At 42.2% G+C, this 19,053-nt stretch overlaps 1 protein-coding gene across 1 annotated transcript in view; it reads left to right on the top strand.

The window, feature by feature from the left end:
• The first annotated feature begins 1,536 nt into the window (after positions 1–1,536).
• The window catches only part of LOC106897635 (netrin receptor UNC5D-like), a 113,853-nt gene continuing 96,336 nt past the window's right edge, over positions 1,537–19,053 (top strand). Inside the window, exon 1 of the mRNA XM_014958399.1 lies at positions 1,537–1,865. Within this exon, the coding sequence (XP_014813885.1) occupies positions 1,766–1,865 (100 nt within the window). The 5' untranslated portion in view covers positions 1,537–1,765. The remainder of the gene's footprint in view (positions 1,866–19,053) is intronic.

The following is a 19,053-nucleotide window of genomic DNA, read 5'->3' on the forward strand; positions in this document are numbered from 1 at the left end:
AACCCATTGAATATGGAGAATGCCCTAAAAGGCTGTTGAAGAAAATTTATTTTTCATATATTTGTTCTCTGCTTTTGTAGCTCTCCTCTTCGTTGTGAGCTGAAGTCTAGCAAACACATGATGGGAAGGGAATAAGAGATCTTCTGATGTGATGCTCTCCAATATTGATTTTTTTTCCCCCTCTTAAAATTCTGTTTACAAGTTCCTTTTGCTTTAATTATTTGTTTCCTCCTGAAAACAGTACAAAGCCAGCCTGCAGGAGGACCAATTGACAAGCCTTGTTCTTAAGTATATGTAACTAATCCTACTGCATCTTTCAATAATTTATCAGTCAGGGACTCCAAAACATTTTGTAAGTAGTAACTGAGTCTCCTTAAACTTGAGAGATGCGAATGCTTTAGATTTTGTGACACGGGGGTAGAGTGACCTTAGTGCCATTGCACAAGTGGGAAGCATGGGAATAAACCCAATATCCTGACTCTTATGGTCTTGGCACCTGGAGAAAATGGAGTTTATTTCCAAAGGAAAAGAAATTGAGAACAAATACAGTATTACAGGGGTATTTTGCACGCATTTTTGCAACATAGTAATATCTTGGCTAGGAATATAGGATGTTTGACTTCCACAAGGATAATGCTCTTACAGTCACAGTGATACAAACGCCATGCATTTGTTCTTGTCTGTAGTGTTGTAGGAATCGTGGGGTGAGATACAAAATGAGATTTGATACTTAAGAAGTACCTCTTTCTGTGCCATTACTGCAGGTTTTGTACCCCCTAGAAGCACGGACACACCAGGCTTTGCTGTGACCTTTTTCTTCCCTCTCCCTGTTGCCCACTGGTCTCTAGGGTAAAGAAAAGCACACAAATTCCCAAAAATGACATGTATTGGCTACCACGAGTGACAAGAATTGGTTCTTTATGACCAAAAGTCCCTCCTTTTGCATCTTAAGTGGCACCTTTGTTTTCCAATTTCTTATTGATCAAATGTATCCCCGATACAACAGCAGCCGTTTTGCTTCAGCAAAGGGGGGATTTTTTGGCCTCCCCCTCTGCTGGGCCGAGCCTCCTGCCGCCTCCTCAGGTGTGGAATAAAAATATGTGCGATTGGGGGGGGAGGGAGAGTGAAACAGTGACACTGCTGGCAAGAAAAAGAATTTTTGATCACAGAGCGATGCGATATTAATAAAGATGGCACAAAATGTGTTTGCTTTGGGGGTGGGGGCTGGCTGCTGTAGTATTTCCCTCATCTTGTTAACGGGAGTACTCTTCTTTTTTTTTTAGGGGATTTTTGCCCAAATTTGTAAATCCGAGAGACAGGGTAGAATAAGAGAGAGACGGGGGGGTCCTTGTGCTGCCGGGGGGTGCCGGGGGCTGCTCGCTCCCCCTGTGTCCCGTCCCCCCCCCTGCACCCCAGCCCCGCGGCAGAGCCCGCCCAGCGCGCGCCTAATTGGCTGCGGGGGAGGGGCGGCTCATTAGGGATGCGGGCGCGCGCGGCGGCTCGCTAGTCGGCGGCGGCCGGAGCGCGGAGCGGAGCGCGGAACCCGGCGCAGAATCTGCGCAGCCCCTGCCCGCCCTGGGCTCGCCCCGCCGGGCGTGGGGCGCCTCCCCCCATCGGGGGGGAGAGGAGGAGGGTAGGGAGAGGGGAGAAAAAAAAAAACCCCACCAACCCCAAACCCACCGAATTCTCCGGCTGGAGCCCGACTCCCGAGGGAGCGAGAGGAGCTGCGCGTCCCTTCGCCGCCGGCGGGAGTTGCGGGGACAGGATGGGCGGCGGGGCTGCGCGGAGCGGCTGCCCCCTGCGCCGGAGGCGGCGGCTGCTGCTGTTGCTGCTGGGGCTGTGCGGCTGGACGGCTGCCCTGCGAGGTAAGCGGCCCCCGCCGCCCCCCGGCCGGGCTGCCCGCACGCTCCCCGCAAGTTTGCGGTGGCGGCAGCGCCGCGCCCGGGGCGGGGTGGGGGGGTCCCACCGGTTGCGCCGCGTCTCCGTTACCGCCCTGCGTCTCCCTGAGTACCGTAAGGGCAGGGACGGCGGGCAGCGGGCACCCCTCCCAAAATACCAACCCCAGCGAGGGGAGACGGGGAGGCGGCGGCCCCGGACGGCGCGGCCGGAGCGGGTCTGGGGCAGGGGCGGGAGGGATGGGGGGAGCATCGCGGTGGGGCTGCGGTGGTTGCACCGGCAGTTCGGGCCCCCGGAGCGGAGAGGCTGCCGGTTTAATGGGCAGGGAGAGCTCTAGGCTGTCGGGTGCGGAAGCATCCTTGGGAATCCAGCCTTTGGACAGCGCCTTCAAGAAATAGCGACTCGTCGGGTTGGCCCAAAATGGTGGGGTTCGGGAGATTCAGTGACCTCTTCTGGCAATGAGAATCTAATCACCTGTCAAACGGCACAAGTGCCTGAGCTTGGATGTGCATACACACGAGTGTGTGGATTTTTCATGTATGTGTAAGGTGTATATTTGAGATTCTCAGATCTCAGATTTGAGATTTAACTTTTTCCTGGTAAATCACTTGAGTGAAATAATCTCTTTAGGGCACATAGCCAAAGGATGTCAACAGCTCCCTGTCCCCCGGCATCTCTGACACCTTGGCTGGTGTGTCTGCACTTCTCAAAGTAGTGAAAGTGCCTGGAAGTAGGGGGCAGGGGGCAATTGAGTGTTGTCCTTTTCGAAGGAAGGTACCTGCTCTTGATAAGATGTAGTTTCTGTGTTTACAGTCTATACAAATGGCTTGTTTTTACACAGTGGAGTAATCTCTCAATCAGACTTTCTAGCTCCTCAAAGATTCCCCTCCCTGTCTCAATGCCAGCCCCTCTGTGGAGGGCTCTCTTTGCACGCCTGCTGTGTCTGTGCTTCCCATTCCTTTTGGATATGCTGTATTGGTTTTGGTCTCTGTACAGGAGGTCGTCTGCAGGTAGCCAGCAGGTTGTGACATCTTGCCATGGTTCCTAGGACCTGTACTGGCCCTCTCATCTGCTGTGTTCTCTCATTCTAGTCCATTGACTGGTCCAGCACAAGGGAAATCTGAGAGCTTTTTGTGTAATGGCCAAAATACAGCCTTTTGGTGGTTCTTTGAGAAAAAACAACCCACTTCACAGAATGGTGAAATAAATGATGAGAACAGAATGAAGTCTAGTATTTCTTTCATCAAGAAACAGCTGTGACTGTGAAGGAAGGCACGTGCATTTAAATCAGCGATGTGAGGTGCTTATTGCCCTTTGTTTCACCCATCTGGTGGAACTCCGTGGCGGTTCTTGCGCTGTGTGAAGTACGGTCAGGATCGGGCCCAGGAAACATCCGAAATTTCACGGAACAGGATGACTCTTCTCTTGCTTTGAAGAAACAAATTTCAACTACTGAATAAAAAACCTGCCACGCAGGACATTTCAGGTTCTAGACTAGAGCAGAATTGGGTTTGGACATTATTCTGAGGAAGACCAGTATATTTTGTTGTCGGTTTGGTGTCTGTAGTCTCTCAGTTGTGATGTTGCATAGTGTTTACTTGTCGCTTTGGCTGAAGCAGTTAACCTCAGTCAGCAACCCATGGGGCTTTAAGATTTTAGTTTATGAAGTTGTCTAAAAGCTGCCTCTGAAACAGATTGTATTCCAGGATTCTGTTCTGTACGGGGACTAAAGAAAAATGAAGTGATTGTAGATATCCTTGGCAGAACATTTAAAATCTGTTGGAAGGAATGTACATATGTAGCTTTCGGCTTTTATTTTACAGGAAAAGTTGCACAGACAGTGTGGTAATTTGAAAATGAGAAGGGGGTCGCTAATATTTATTATCTCATGGATGCATTGAAGCTAATTTTGGGTTGCCTGTATCTGAATAAAGATGTCCATAAAACATGAACATTAGTGTTCGTCTGCATCTTGATATTAAAGCCTAAAGCTATGCGTTACGTGTTGGTTATAGATCTGAGTACGTTTTGTTCTAAATAAGCATTGTATAGGGATTTTCCTTTTCCAGTAGCGTGGCACTTACTGCACAGCTTGGCGGCCACTGCATATTGCTACTGATTTTATTATGATAAAAGGCTCTGCTGAGCCACAGAGTGGAACACGGGTGGGTCTGTGGACAGTGAGCTGTTGAAGCACATACCTCCTTTCAGACTGAAATGTTTTGGGTTTTTAATTATTTTTTTTTTAACATAAAAAGCACTGATAACATGCGGTCCAGAGAGCTGCATATTTAAAGTATTATTCTGCATCTGGGAACCAAGAAGACAAACCAGCCTCTGGGCAGCAGAGCTCTTGGAGGAAAAATGCTTGGTTTAGAAAGGTAAAAATAGCAAATTCTATTGATACTGAAATAAATCTAGTGGTGAAGACAGGACTGGTATGCAAGTTATTTATGTCCTGACTGTACCTTTTGTCTTGCATTTAATGATGTCCTTGTGCAAATTAGATGAGCCTCCATTTATTTCATTATAAGTGGGTTAGAATTTCATTTGTGTATGTGGGAATTCTGTCCATATTTGCAAAGTACTTCATTGTCACCAGCTCAGAGCTGTGGAAGAGCTATCACTGGTGCTTTATTTGAGGAATGTTGTTGGTTTGCTGTGACCAGCTCTGCTTCAGCGTTTACCCTGCATTAACTGAGTGGGGAGGTTTTTTAGCTGTCCCGAATTCTACATCCAAAAGGAAGTATGTGATTTGTGTTGCTTTATTAGATTGTCTCAAGTTCTCTTTCTCTGTTCCTGACACCCTGCTGAGAGTAAAGCTATTTGATTATTTCTAAGTACATTCAACAGATACTATTTGAAATCTTTCTGATATGCCAGCCCCCATTGAATACACAGAGTGTCAGAAGATTGATTTAGTTGATCTTAAAGTATGCACATTATTAATACCTCAGCTAGGTGTAGACTTGAAATATTCTTAATGAGCGATACAGGAGTAAACAAAAATTAAGGCAAGACATGGGTGCTATAGGAATCTCTTGTATGATTTGTTCAAATCAGTCCATTCAGACAATGTTGTATTTTTGTTTTGTTAGGAGAAAGCATTCATTAAAATAACAAACGATGCTCTCTGCTTTGAGCCATCCTTCCCCTCTCCCTGGGGTGTGGAGTGTCTTCTGTGGGTTTCTCTGTCAATGTTTGTATTATTTAACTTTGCTCAGAAAGTGAACTTCCTCTACTTGTGGGTTTGTTTACTAAATAGTTTATCGTCTTTCTTGGACCATCCCAATGGTAAAGGCTCAGTTTGCGTGTGGTGTAGCGTTGCTTTTGTTTTCATGGGTAGAGAAACTAAGGTTTTGAAAGAGAGTCACTGATTTCTCTAAAACCACAGGATATTTGGGGGCTTCAAAGAGCAATATTTAAAAACTGGGTGCATGATGCAGAAGTTGTCATGTTTTGCACTCTGATAATACTTGAGTATATTCCTGCTTTGCACAGAGAGCACACTGAATTTCTGGAATGCTACACGTGAGGATGGCAGGAAGTTTTTCTTGTATTACTCAAACAAAAATCCAAAGAGCTGTACGTATGATCCTGTCGTGTGCTTGCTTTCTCATGCGTGCACCTCTGTGAAAATATTTCATGTTTAGAAAGACAGAATAATTCTGCCCTTTAAGATAGTGTATTGCAGGGGTGGTTTTTCTTGGTTTACGCTTCGTATGCATGTGCTTGTTCATGTATGTGCTCAAGAGATGTGTAATTTCTGTCTCTTCAGATGTAGAGAATTAAGCTTGATCTGTAGAGGGGTGAAATGAGCTTTCCACGCTGTGAAAAAAATTTTCCATCTTCATACAGTAAGAGGACTTTGTATCAAGATGAATTTTCACTAGGGCAGAATAGAAGCTAATCTGATGGTATTTTCACGGTGAATTACAGAAGGCAAACACAAATAGTATGAAATATGCTAAGATGGAAATTACTTATGGTGCAAAGGATTCCTCAGGGCTACTGGATTTATCTGTTCTGTGTTTTTAGTCCTGCTTTCTGGTGAAAGGTGGAGTCTGAGAAAAAGAGCAGAATTTTAACACCAGAGGCTGCTGTTTCAGTTGTTTTCAGATGCTGCTGCTGTTGCACTGAAGCAGATGGTCAGATTCATTGCTATAAAATAGAAAAACGTTTCATGTTCTATTTATACTTTTAAAGAACTTTAATAGTCGTGGTTGTATCATGTGGCCTTAGCTTTAGAGCATGAGTATTTTTGAGTATGAAATTTTTTATGCACCATCTTAGAGCATCTTGCAGGTAGGTATTAGGAGACGCTAACACTATGTACATGCCTACGTCATATGAACCTTGTAGTTTACCTCCATAATTGTGGTCGACGTCGTTTTCATCTATCTTCCCCTCCCCACCCACCCTTTTGTGGCCTTTTTTAGTACCCTTCAAAAATGTTATTAATAAAGAAGCTGTTGTTGCAGGCTCTTGCTCAGTGAAGTCCAGTTACTCACCCGATACCGTTTAGTGCCAAATGCTTCATAGGAACTTCCATGCAGGGGGTGTAGAAGGGCAATTACACTAAAACATGATGATCCCTGATGAATATTCTGCTGACTACTGCTGTAGGTACTTTTGTCTTGGTTTTGCCTGTTTCTTTTTTTGAATTTTAAATAGTTACAGACCTCAGTGAAGCCCTGATGCACTGAGTTCATTTAGTTCCATTTAGATTAAAAATATTTCCTCTAGGAAGCTTAGCATGGTTTGAATTTATTCAGCAATTAGCTTTCTTTTGGATTATTGAAGAGGATGAATGGGCGGTATCTAATTAATTTGTTTATACAAGGTATTCTTTGTGCAATAGTGTGTCTGTGTTGAGGTAGAACAATGACAAATTAACATGGTTTCTTAGACAAAAGTATGTGTGTGAGATTTCAGGCGTGCACGTAAACATATTCTCGGCATGCAGCTATCCTGCTACTGAAAAAAAAGGTAAAATGTTACCATACGTGCTGGAATTCCTACTGTGAACATCTCTTTGGAAACCTCTGCTTAATGTGTCATGGCAAGAGACAAATACAGGCAGGCAATGAGCTTAATTTCTAGATAACAACATTCTGAAGAGCTTTGAAAAGCCACAAACCTATTCAAGCAACTGAGAGGAGAAGCAGCCTGGGTCTGGATGATTCCGATGGAAAAGCCATGCAAAATGGGAAGTCCTACTGCTAATTACCCACTTTGCATCCAACTGCTGCTGGCTGTCACTAGGTTGCCATCTGAGGGGGAGCTGGCCTGTGAGGTGGCCAGTTGAGTTGCCAAATACATGCTCTAGGAGTCTGCTGTTTCACGGCATAATTCCAGTCATTCCGTGTTCTGTAACCATCAGGACAAGGGCATGGAGATGTTGAAGGCTTGGACAGGACTAGGACATACCTGCCATTTAGTCCCAGCTCCTGAGCTGACCTTTGACCTTGCAGAAAGTGACTTTGTGGTGACAGTTAACTCTTCCTGCCCTGTGCACAGAACCCGTGCACTCAGGGCTTGGGGGTCATTTGTACGTGGCTTCTGTGCTTTGAAGGTCCAACAGATGCTTCAATACTTGAAATGCTGTAATAAAAGAGTGTCATTAATTTATAGATAAAGCTTATTGAATGTGTCTAGACATAAAAAATGTAGTCAAAATGAATGGAAATAGTGCAGCTGAACTGATTCTTGTTTCTTCACATCCATGCCTGATCTAAAGAAGCAATAGGAACAACGATAGGAAAACTTAAAAAATTGCTTCTGACATTTCCCAGGAGACCTGCTTTTTGTCTTTATGCTTAATGGAGAATTAAAATAATATTTAAGATGCTTTGATAGAGTCTAAGTTGTGTTGAAAGTCAAAAAGCTTTTTGAAAAAATCTGCTCCTGGTTGATGAGAGTCTTCTTTGTGGAAAGATGAACCAAAATATTTTGAATCTTGTTCTGTGCATGTTTTGGTGCTCTTTCATTCACTGCACGGGAAATGGAAATACCGTGGAGTTTGCTCATCTGTAAATGGTTAAAAGAAGTGTTATTTTACTTGTCTTCTGGTTGGATGTACGGTTTGGGTTTTTTTTCCTCAGTAGAAGGTGTTTTTGTGGATCTGAAACTTTTCTTCTGTGAGCGTTTCTACATGTGAAATTGAATTGCTTGAATCCTGGCAGACAATGAGCATAAAAAGAGCAAACATGGAGATTTCGTACAAATTCTGAACAGTTATTCACAAAATTGCTCCTATACTTATACCATTCCTAATAATAAATTGCATTACAGAAAAACAAATTTGCTCTATTAATTGAATTCAACCTTTCATATAAAACGTATCTGATTTGCAGCTCAACAGATGTGTCTGTGACTTTTATGGTGACAGATGCTCCAGGTTAGCTGTGTTCTAGGCCAGATTTAAAACCGCTAAAGATCTGTGGTAAGCCATTACCCTTTGAAATATTAATTTCAGCTTCCAGTTCAGGAGGTATTTGCGTCTGATGATGTATTGTATGGTATTTACTGCTGCTGGCACACATAATGCTAGTTTTCAGTTGGAACTTTTTGTTGTGTATCTTCTAACTTGGCTGTAAAGAACGTGGGCTGTTTGGAATAAGAAATATGAAACTAACCTTGGGAAAGGTCTTGTGGATAAAATCCCAGGAAGTCCCTGTTACTAGAACGATGAGGGATCTGGTAGCCAGGATGTTGGAGTGGAGGATGTGGGTGAGTTTGGGGAGTCTCTGGCAGTTGTGGGACTGGGACCATTTCTGTGGAATGTTCTGCTGCTCTCAGAGGAGGTGGGATAACTTGGAGCTTTCCGGCTGCTCCGGCCTGACTCCAGAGACAAAAGGTTGGCAGGATAGGTAACCCTATATTAATTAACACTTTATTATAGGGAGAACACATTTATTCATTCTTGTTACCAGTCCAGCTTTTTAGGCTCTTCCTAAATAGAAAGCAAATTCAGTACTATTAATTTAGTTTCTAATCAATAGTGGTAGTATGTTAAGCGGAAGCAAGTTAGTCCTTTCCAGCTGTCATCTGGTAACAGAGTTTATAGTTCTGCAATACCCAGAGGCATTCTATTAATATGGAATTTGCCACAGTAAGAGCAAAACTCCTTCTACTCCCACTATAATATTAAAAATGTAGAACTTATTTTGTGTCAAATGAACTAACAAAATAAAAGATGAATTTGAAGTATTTAATCTGTCAGCATCAATGAATCTAAGAGGATTATCATTCCATTACCGCTAATAGATTTTTTCCAAAGATAACTTTGCTACTTGACTTGCCTATTTCTGTGAAGATTGTTACAGATCTAATTTAGACTACAATTTAAATATTCCTGCCCTATTTTGATTGAATCTGGGAGTTAGTAATGTGGTACCTGGCTTATGTGGAGCTTGGTAACTTCACTTCAATCACTTGAACACAAGCTCTTATTCTTGTATCTTTAAGTCTTCATCAAAGTTGTGTAGTGTTTTCTGCTTTGAGTTGTACTAACCATGACTTAACACTTCAAGCTTGAGAGCTGTGATTTAACAAAGTACGTGCCAAACTCTCCTTACTTCCTTTCTGAGGAATTGGTGAGAGGTTGGAATCGCAAGGATAACCCTTGGGATGGATATCCTCCTGCTCCGTCAAATGAGTAGCAAAATTCCCATTGATGTACCCTGAATAAGGAAAAGGCCCTGAAGATTTGGATTCTTATTTTCTCAGTTGCCCTGTCTTTCTCTGGTCTTGGAGTGGATGGTGATGTGTTAAGATTTTTTGAGATAAACAGATATAACTTCATTTGATGCCTCAAGGAAATAGAACAGGAACACTTGTATCTTCCTTCCACCTCCCCAGACAAACTGTGGAGGAGGGAGACGAGGACACAGTGGGTGGAGAAACTTCCCGGTTTTAGATGGAGCCTGGGCTTTCGACTTATGTAACTGGAATAAAGCCCTCACGGAGGTCTGGAGGTTTAACAATTAAAATTACTGTCGTAAAGGGAGAACGTGGTGATAGATCTTAGTCCCAGGAAATAAATTCCCACTCTTGCATTACATGCTGAATTTTTCACCAAAAGGCCATGGCAGGATTTTGCAGCATGGGTGGTATTTCATGGGTTGGGTGTGAAAATGAAGAAGTTTGCAGTGAGCCTAGTGAAACATTGCTCCTGTTTGATTAGTGACGTTTCCTTAGCCACCTCTGGGTGGGCTGATGCTCCCCTTGAATGTAGAATTTAGCAGATCCTTAGTCCTTTCAGAAGACAGACCAGAGGCAGATGTAAATGAAGACTGCATCAACCTCTTACAGCTGTAATAAGCTCCCAAATTAGCATTGCAGTGCTGTAGCTTATGATGTCAGACTGAATTACATGGCTATCGAAACACCACGGTGTACTTCAAAAACTGTTTGAATTCTGTGAATAATTTAAGGACTTTGGGTTTCCAGTATTATTTAGTGCTTTTCTCTAATTTCCTGTTTCTAACCACCAGGGGGGTTTTGAATGAATAAATTAAATGCAGGAAAAGTGGCAAATGCAAGAGCGGGACCCCTTCCCAAGTCCGGCAGGGATGGAGACCTCTGCGGGAGGGAAGAAGACTAGTAAAACATTGTGAATGGTGACCACAGCATTCCTGGCTCTCATCACCTATTGCTTTGATGTGAGATTGTGTCTGTAACTAAGTGACATTTCTAGCTGGTTTTACCTTTTCCAGCAGAACAGCTTCGGCAGTCAGGAACTGATTTGTGCGTTTGTGTTTGAAATACAGCCGTGCTCTTTAGCACTTTTACCCCTTGAAAGATGTGAAAGCACTCAAGAGATTCCATATTTTTTCAAAGGGCAGGAGTGATGTTAGTGAAAGGGGGGGGGGGGGGTTGTACAGAAAACTGCCTGTGCTACCTCTATTTTTTTTTGAAAGTGCTGTTACTGAAATACTCTCTGAAAATGTTCTCCAGCATCTTGTGGTTGAATGAAGGGGTAGTAGAGGCAAAAGGTGAAGGACCTTCTTTCTGCTGACCAAAGGTTATTACTTGTCTGAAAATGCATGGTGTAGACTCTTTGTTGTTTGTCTTTCTCTTAGAGTTTTACCTCCTATAAAAGATAAAATAAGACTAAATATTTTGGAGCTAAATTCAGAGTCCTACTGCTGCCCACTATGGTGGTGGTTAGCCTGTGAACAAAATCAAAGCCATTGAGTAGTATCCTTGGGAGCCTGTTGTGCTTTAGGAATGTCAGTTACAGTTACAGGCTCCTCAGTCCTGTGGGGACCAAAGATTCATCTCAGGGTGGAAACGGGTACCAGCCCCTCCGTGGTCCCATTGTGTTCAGTGGTACCATCAGATGGTACCATCACGCAACTGCAATGTCCCGTCATCCTGGGCTGTCCCACTTCACCTCTAAGCTCCAGCTTCTGATCAGAAACCAGAAGAAGCTGCTGCTGGGAAGTGGGACTTTGCCTGGTTTTGGTTCCTATCTTTAACCCTTGCTTTCTTTGCAAGTATACACATTAAAAATCCACAAAATGAAAATAACAGCTCACACAAAGCAGTTTGGGTTGTTTGTGTTTGTTTTAGAGCCTTTAGAAGATCTATGTTTAAAATGTTTTGTCAAAGGTATAAAATGTTTTATAGGGGATCGGGCTATTTTTCACACTGGGTAGACAGGGAGGAACTTCATTAATCCAAGAGTTATTATGGAGGCGGGGAATGATGGCTTCATTTTTTCAGTGCGCAATAGAACTGGAAATAAACAACTGCATGGTCTTGCTTTTTGTTTTTTTAAGCCAGCCGGTCGCAGAATGACACGTCATGTGTCCAGCCAAAACAGCAGCTTGTATGCACAGGGCTGTGGTTCGCTGCCCCGTGGGTCTTTCTGCCATGTCACACAGAAGGAAAATAGAAAAGGAAGCGATGACTTTTGACTCAGCCCCAAACGAGACAACCAGGAATAAGCTTTCATTAAAAAAAACAATGGGGACCCTGTGCTCCAACTTGGGTCTGATGGCTTCAGATGGGGCTGATCTTTGCATAGCTGCTTGTGTAAGAGTCACTCCACCTGAAAAGACAGCTGAGAATTTGGGAGAGCAAAAAGCTCTGCTGTTGCTGGAGTTAACTTAGTGGTAGGTGTTCTGCTTCAGGAGCTGTGTTTCTTTGTGGCCAAGGCTCCCCATTAAGGCCCAGCTGATGATGATGCACGGTAATGGCTCGCAGTGCTCTCCAGAGCCAGCCTGACCCAGCAGGCTGCTCAGAATTCATGTGTGGCTTCAGCTGGGAAGCGTGTCTGAAACCCATAAAGAGGGCTGCAATATTCTAATTTATTGCCAGGGTCTCCTTTATGCCCATTGAACTAGTCACATCTTTCCATGGTTGATTATTCTTCTCTGCAGTTATGTTGAAGGGGGAAAAAGGAGAGAAAAAATTCCTCTAGCACCCCGGCGTGGTGCTGTGCTTGCACGTTGCTGCTACAAGCGACCTCTTACCTCTTAAAATAGGTATCTCTAATAAGATGATGCAAGAGAAAAGGATCACTTAATAAAGGGGAGTTGAGTGCATGTGGAATAACTTTCTTTTATAAATTATAAGCAATAGTGTGTTATAATGAGATCTGCCACAGCTGAGGACAGTTTGTTTCTATTTTTATATCATTATTTTAGCTTAGTAATGCTAAAGTGCATTCTTGAAAAAATTGGACTAGTGAGTGTGATTTTTTTTTTTTGCTGTGAGTGAATTGAAAACATTACCTATCTTTCAAAACACTTCAACATATAAGACTAAGATTTTTTTCTTATTTAATCAAGCTTTGTGAAATATTTTATTAACTAATGCAACGTATGTCATGTTCACACACTGTGCTTACTCCATGGAGTTGATAGTAGCATCTATGACTTTCAAATTTCTAGTATCTTCAACAAAATGTAGTTGACATCTAAAAACCTCCAGGTGGAAACATTGTTTCATTATTTGTTACCAGTCCTTTTCTTTTTTTTTTTTTTTTTTTTTTTTTTAAATTTGTCTTCTGGTGATTTTTCTCTTGGTTTAGGCTGAAGATTTTCTTTTCCCTTGTCTCTGTGGGATTAAGCTGGATCTGAGTTTGAAAAGAGACAGCGGTTAGATAGGGAATGAGGATGAGGAAATAAAATCTATTTAAATAAAATAATCTCCCTTCTAAGGAACAAGCACGGAACTTGTTTTAAGCCCAAACTATTCTTATTGCATTTCTATTTATTTTAGATCTCCTAATATTGTGGACAGCAGTAGGAGAAACCCTCTTCATGCCTATTTGAAATGCTGACTCAGTGGTTTAATAAAAACAATTAATGAAATTCCACTCAAGCATCTGATACCACATGTATCGTAGCAGTAAACCAGAGCTATTATTTTTACTCTTGATATTGATGTGCCTCCAGAGAGGTGTTACCATGTCCTGTCTTGGAGGGGAGTGGTGAAGGTTCTGTGGCAATTCCTTGTCCCTGTTCTGTCTCTTTTAATTCAGCAAAAAGCAGATAATTTATATTTGAGCCATGCCCCAGCTGGCCTTGAAATAGCAGTACAGAGACTTGCCGTGTTACACAGTGAGGGAAGTGCAAGGCAATAGTGAGCGAGTTGGATTTTGGTGGGGGCAGCTGAGCTTTCTGCTGCTGCTCATTCTCATGGATCTACAATTTCTGGCTGGGAGGTGGCACTGGGACTTTGTTAAGCAGATGACAGCAGTCATCTTTGCAACTCTTTTGTGTTGATTACTCTGTAATACTTATTGCTATGGAGCTGTCCACAGCCAATGCATCTTGATAATTTTTAATACCTTTGAAAACAAGGGTATTTGTTTTCTATTAGAGCATTGTCTGGAAGAACTTGTTCAAAGCGTAGAGCAAATAAGGTTGATCAAAGGATTGTAGCCTTATTATTTTGGCAAACGTATTATATTGGCTATTGAGTGGCTTTTCAGTGAAACAAATTTGTCACTGGCAAGTGTTAATAAAGATTTAGACTTTCATGAATAGACTCCTATACAGAGTACTGAGATGATGTCTTGTATTTATGAAAACAGATTTTGACCTCTAGGTTGTCATTAAACTCTATCTGCTGGAGATCAGCAAATCTCTTGTGTCTATTACCGTTGTTGTAACCTATTCCACTGCTCTGGCACTACAGATTCCTCAGTAACAACACCGAGTGAATTGTTTCAATAAAGAGAAGACTATGACAAGGTGACTACTGAGAGTGTCTTTTTATCATATCAAGGATCTTCAAGACTTTAATTCAGAAAGTTAGGTAGGGCTGTTAGTGCTTCTGCAGACACCCATCCCTGTGGATTTGGGCATGGGTTTGGGGGGCTGATGAGAACACTGGAGATCTGCCAGATTTGCAGTGAGAAGATGATGCAGGTCCGTAGCTGTATGAGTTGCCTACGTGTTTCCTTCCTGCAGCTCAGCACTCAGGGGAGGAGACATAGATGTTTCAGTAATTGTCCATTTGCTGTATGTGACTTCTGAGCTGCATCCAAAAAGGTTTGGTTTTCGTTGGTGACGTTTGAGACAGGTGAGAATGGAAGTAGTTTAATTTACAGTATGGTTACTTACGATACAGTCTTAATTTTCTTACTTTTTGGTATTTTTTCTTACAGGCTATTCGTTGTGAGTATGTGAGTTAAATTGTGTGTCTGCTACAATAAGAAACTCTGGGTTTATAATCAGTATTTGCTATCCCTAATTCTGTGTCTTCTTTCCGTGCCTGAAGTGATAACCGAGATGCTAATGTGAGAATACACAACCTGCTTAGTCGCATAACGAAATCAGCAGTTAAACTGAGATCCCATTTAGCTTGGTTTTAGCAGATTACCCTCTTGTAACCTAAAACTAAGCGCAGCTAGATCTGGTCTGATGGGGCTCTTCTGGCTGATAGGCTCAGGAACGAGTAAGACTTTAGACTCCCTTCAATGGGTTGTCCAGATCACTCTTTGTCGTTTGTCTTTCCCTTAATAGATAGGGATGGTCTAGACTGAACTTGAAGTGAAATGAGTTATTTGTGCCTTGGCTCCTCCTTTCTTGTTCTCCCTTATTTATCAGTGTGGTAGGCACACAGAGAATGAATCTGATGCTGCAGTAGTTTGGGCAAGCTGTACGCTCGTTAGGTCAATCCTCAGGTTTTGTAGAATACTAAGCAGAAAATCCTTGCATTTATAAACAAATGCATCATCTTCCACACTGGAATACCTTAGGGAGCTACTGAATTAATGAAACCCTGAATGTGCATGTGCTGTAGCTGTTCTCTTCCTTGGTTTCTCTCTTGCACCATTCTTCTTGCAGCAGATGCCTGTAAACTACTAGACCAAGCCTTCATTTTGAGCACAGCAGAAATGAAGGGAGGTGGTATTTCAACAAGTATTCACTTGTATTCTAGGATTGTTTTTTTGTTTGCGTTTATTTTACAGAAGGAGGTTTATGAAACATTTGGGTGGTGTGTTGCTCATGGCATTCAGAGGGGAGGGTCAGGAGTCAGTTCCCTGGGTTAGGCAGTGATGGGGAAATGGAAAGCGAGCATCAGGTAAAAGCAATAGTCACTTATTGGGAGTGGAAGGAAACACTGTGCACATTGCTCATCTGTTCTAAAAGAGGGAAAAAGGAAAAAACACCACTGTGTTCTTGTAGACCTGTGCTTGTAATACACAAGAGAATAAAAAAAGAATCAGTTTCTTACAGCCTGTAAATTGCTCCTCGCCTGCATCACACTTTGCCAAATAAAGAACAGTTGCCAGTATTATGTTTTAGCTGTGTGTCACCGCAATGACTAATGAGCAAAGGTGTGGATTTTGAATAGTGCCACCTCCTTTCTCTCATCTTATGCTAGTTAATAACCTGGACTGTCTCGTTGCCTGTTTCAGTAATTGTCCATTTGCTGTATGTGACTTCTGAGCTGCATCCAAAAAGGTTTGGTTTTCGTTGGTGACGTTTGAGACAGGTGAGAATGGAAGTAGTTTAATTTACAGTATGGTTACTTACGATACAGTCTTAATTTTCTTACTTTTTGGTATTTTTTCTTACAGGCTATTCGTTGTGAGTATGTGAGTTAAATTGTGTGTCTGCTACAATAAGAAACTCTGGGTTTATAATCAGTATTTGCTATCCCTAATTCTGTGTCTTCTTTCCGTGCCTGAAGTGATAACCGAGATGCTAATGTGAGAATACACAACCTGCTTAGTCGCATAACGAAATCAGCAGTTAAACTGAGATCCCATTTAGCTTGGTTTTAGCAGATTACCCTCTTGTAACCTAAAACTAAGCGCAGCTAGATCTGGTCTGATGGGGCTCTTCTGGCTGATAGGCTCAGGAACGAGTAAGACTTTAGACTCCCTTCAATGGGTTGTCCAGATCACTCTTTGTCGTTTGTCTTTCCCTTAATAGATAGGGATGGTCTAGACTGAACTTGAAGTGAAATGAGTTATTTGTGCCTTGGCTCCTCCTTTCTTGTTCTCCCTTATTTATCAGTGTGGTAGGCACACAGAGAATGAATCTGATGCTGCAGTAGTTTGGGCAAGCTGTACGCTCGTTAGGTCAATCCTCAGGTTTTGTAGAATACTAAGCAGAAAATCCTTGCATTTATAAACAAATGCATCATCTTCCACACTGGAATACCTTAGGGAGCTACTGAATTAATGAAACCCTGAATGTGCATGTGCTGTAGCTGTTCTCTTCCTTGGTTTCTCTCTTGCACCATTCTTCTTGCAGCAGATGCCTGTAAACTACTAGACCAAGCCTTCATTTTGAGCACAGCAGAAATGAAGGGAGGTGGTATTTCAACAAGTATTCACTTGTATTCTAGGATTGTTTTTTTGTTTGCGTTTATTTTACAGAAGGAGGTTTATGAAACATTTGGGTGGTGTGTTGCTCATGGCATTCAGAGGGGAGGGTCAGGAGTCAGTTCCCTGGGTTAGGCAGTGATGGGGAAATGGAAAGCGAGCATCAGGTAAAAGCAATAGTCACTTATTGGGAGTGGAAGGAAACACTGTGCACATTGCTCATCTGTTCTAAAAGAGGGAAAAAGGAAAAAACACCACTGTGTTCTTGTAGACCTGTGCTTGTAATACACAAGAGAATAAAAAAAGAATCAGTTTCTTACAGCCTGTAAATTGCTCCTCGCCTGCATCACACTTTGCCAAATAAAGAACAGTTGCCAGTATTATGTTTTAGCTGTGTGTCACCGCAATGACTAATGAGCAAAGGTGTGGATTTTGAATAGTGCCACCTCCTTTCTCTCATCTTATGCTAGTTAATAACCTGGACTGTCTCGTTGCCCATTGGACTCCCCTCCTCTTTCTCCTCTCCATTTATTTGCATCTTTTAAAAATGACCTTGTTATACTTCCAAAAGACAGATTCTGGTGGAGGAAGGCTGCTGTAGCTGCTGGCTTCCCCATAGGCAGAGTTCTCTGGCCCCCAATTAGCTGCAGAAGAATTCCAGCTGACAAGGAAATAAAAGATGGAATTCATATTCTCAGCTGTATGTAATCAAGAAATAAACCACCCTATAACATACATCAACAGGGCCCGCAACAATGGTTTTAATATTTTATTTTATATTCTGGAGACAAAGGCTGCTATTTCTGGTTTTACATGTGACCTAGATGATAATTGTGGCCAATATTGTAGAATGCCCTCTCTGTCTTCGACTCCGTGAAATTCCAGCGTTGCCCTGGTTTACTGAAATCTTTCTGGAGAGTTTGGGTTGTGCTCCCAGCATCTCTCAGGGGCTGCAAAACCTCTGCCGTACACGTTCCAGGAACAGGTTTCCTGCTGATTATTATTTTGACTTTTCTTTGAGACATGATTATTTTGCGAATACTTCTTCTCTTACATAAAATTACATAATAACTGCTTGTTATTAATAGTTTTCCCCAATTTTAATTTGTGGGGATAAGATGACCTGTGAAATAGAGTTTCAGTGGTTTTTTGTGAGACTAGAATATCGGCATCCTCTGGCTTTGGAGAGAATATTTCCAAAGGTATCATAAGGAGGTTATACGGTAATTTCTTATTCCTTTAATGCAGTATCAATACTTTGATCAGACTTTGCTTTCTGCTTCTCTCTGGAGCTGAGAAGGGGTTCCTCAGCCACTAGAGACACACGTTCAGGGTCTCTTAGTGTGTAACTCTTGTGTCTGGGCTGGAGAGACGCCTTGTAGTTGCAAAGTGTCAAGGTGAACATATCCAATATGTCTTTTGTCCTCTTTTAACTTATTTTAGCCCTGGAGAGTCTAATATAAATAATATTTTACCAGAAATAATTCTGCACTTGAAGGCAAGCAGAATAGATGACCTAAATAGATGCCACCTATGAATATCCCTATCAGACAGTTCTTTCTATCAGGCTGGCTGTCTATGAAATATCAGACAGTTCTTTCTATCAGGCTGGCTGTGAGAGATAAAAAATGCAGAACCACACTGGATTTTACAAAGTTTGAGAAATTCTTAGTAAAACTGTGAACTAATAAATTATTGCTTATCAAAAATATGAATGTCATGTCTCAATGTCTGCGTTTTAAAAAGAAACTTCAAAAGAATATCTTTGTCTTATAGATTCCCTAGTTTTTCATAAAAGGCTGAAAAACACTTTTTGGAACCTTAAAGTGCTGTCTTCTCTCAAATCTGTCTTGACAACTGTTTAATGGTATTATCATCACAAATGGACTTCACCAGCATTGGAGACATCTGAGCAATTTCAAATGACACTGGAGTTCATGTAGGCGTTCTGCCTAGAAAGTGCCTGGATTAAAGGCTGAACTCGCCTTGTCTGCTGTGAGCTGTGATCTATCCAGCACAGTGAAGGGGAGTGGTACAGGCCGGGAGCTGAAGGGGATGAGATGGAAAGAAAATGGTACAAAGACCAGGAAGTTGGGGGAATGGATACTTTGGTTAAGGCGTTAACGTGCTGGCCAGAAGCTTGGGTTCAGTTTCTAATCAGTGTTTTTCTGATGGGCGTAATTCCTGTGACCGTGCACAGTGACCCTCTGGTTTCTTTACTTCAAGCTCTTAAATTAGTTTTTCAGCTTAAGCTTTTGGGGAAGGATTTCAGTGTTTGTGAGATGGATTTGGATGACCCAAATGAACAAGACTCAACTAGAAATTATTTTTTTTTATTTTATTTTATTTGGTCTGTA

Source organism: Calidris pugnax, unplaced genomic scaffold (genome assembly GCF_001431845.1).
Source record: "Calidris pugnax isolate Ruff unplaced genomic scaffold, ASM143184v1 scaffold280, whole genome shotgun sequence".
NCBI classification, from domain to species: domain Eukaryota; kingdom Metazoa; phylum Chordata; class Aves; order Charadriiformes; family Scolopacidae; genus Calidris; species Calidris pugnax.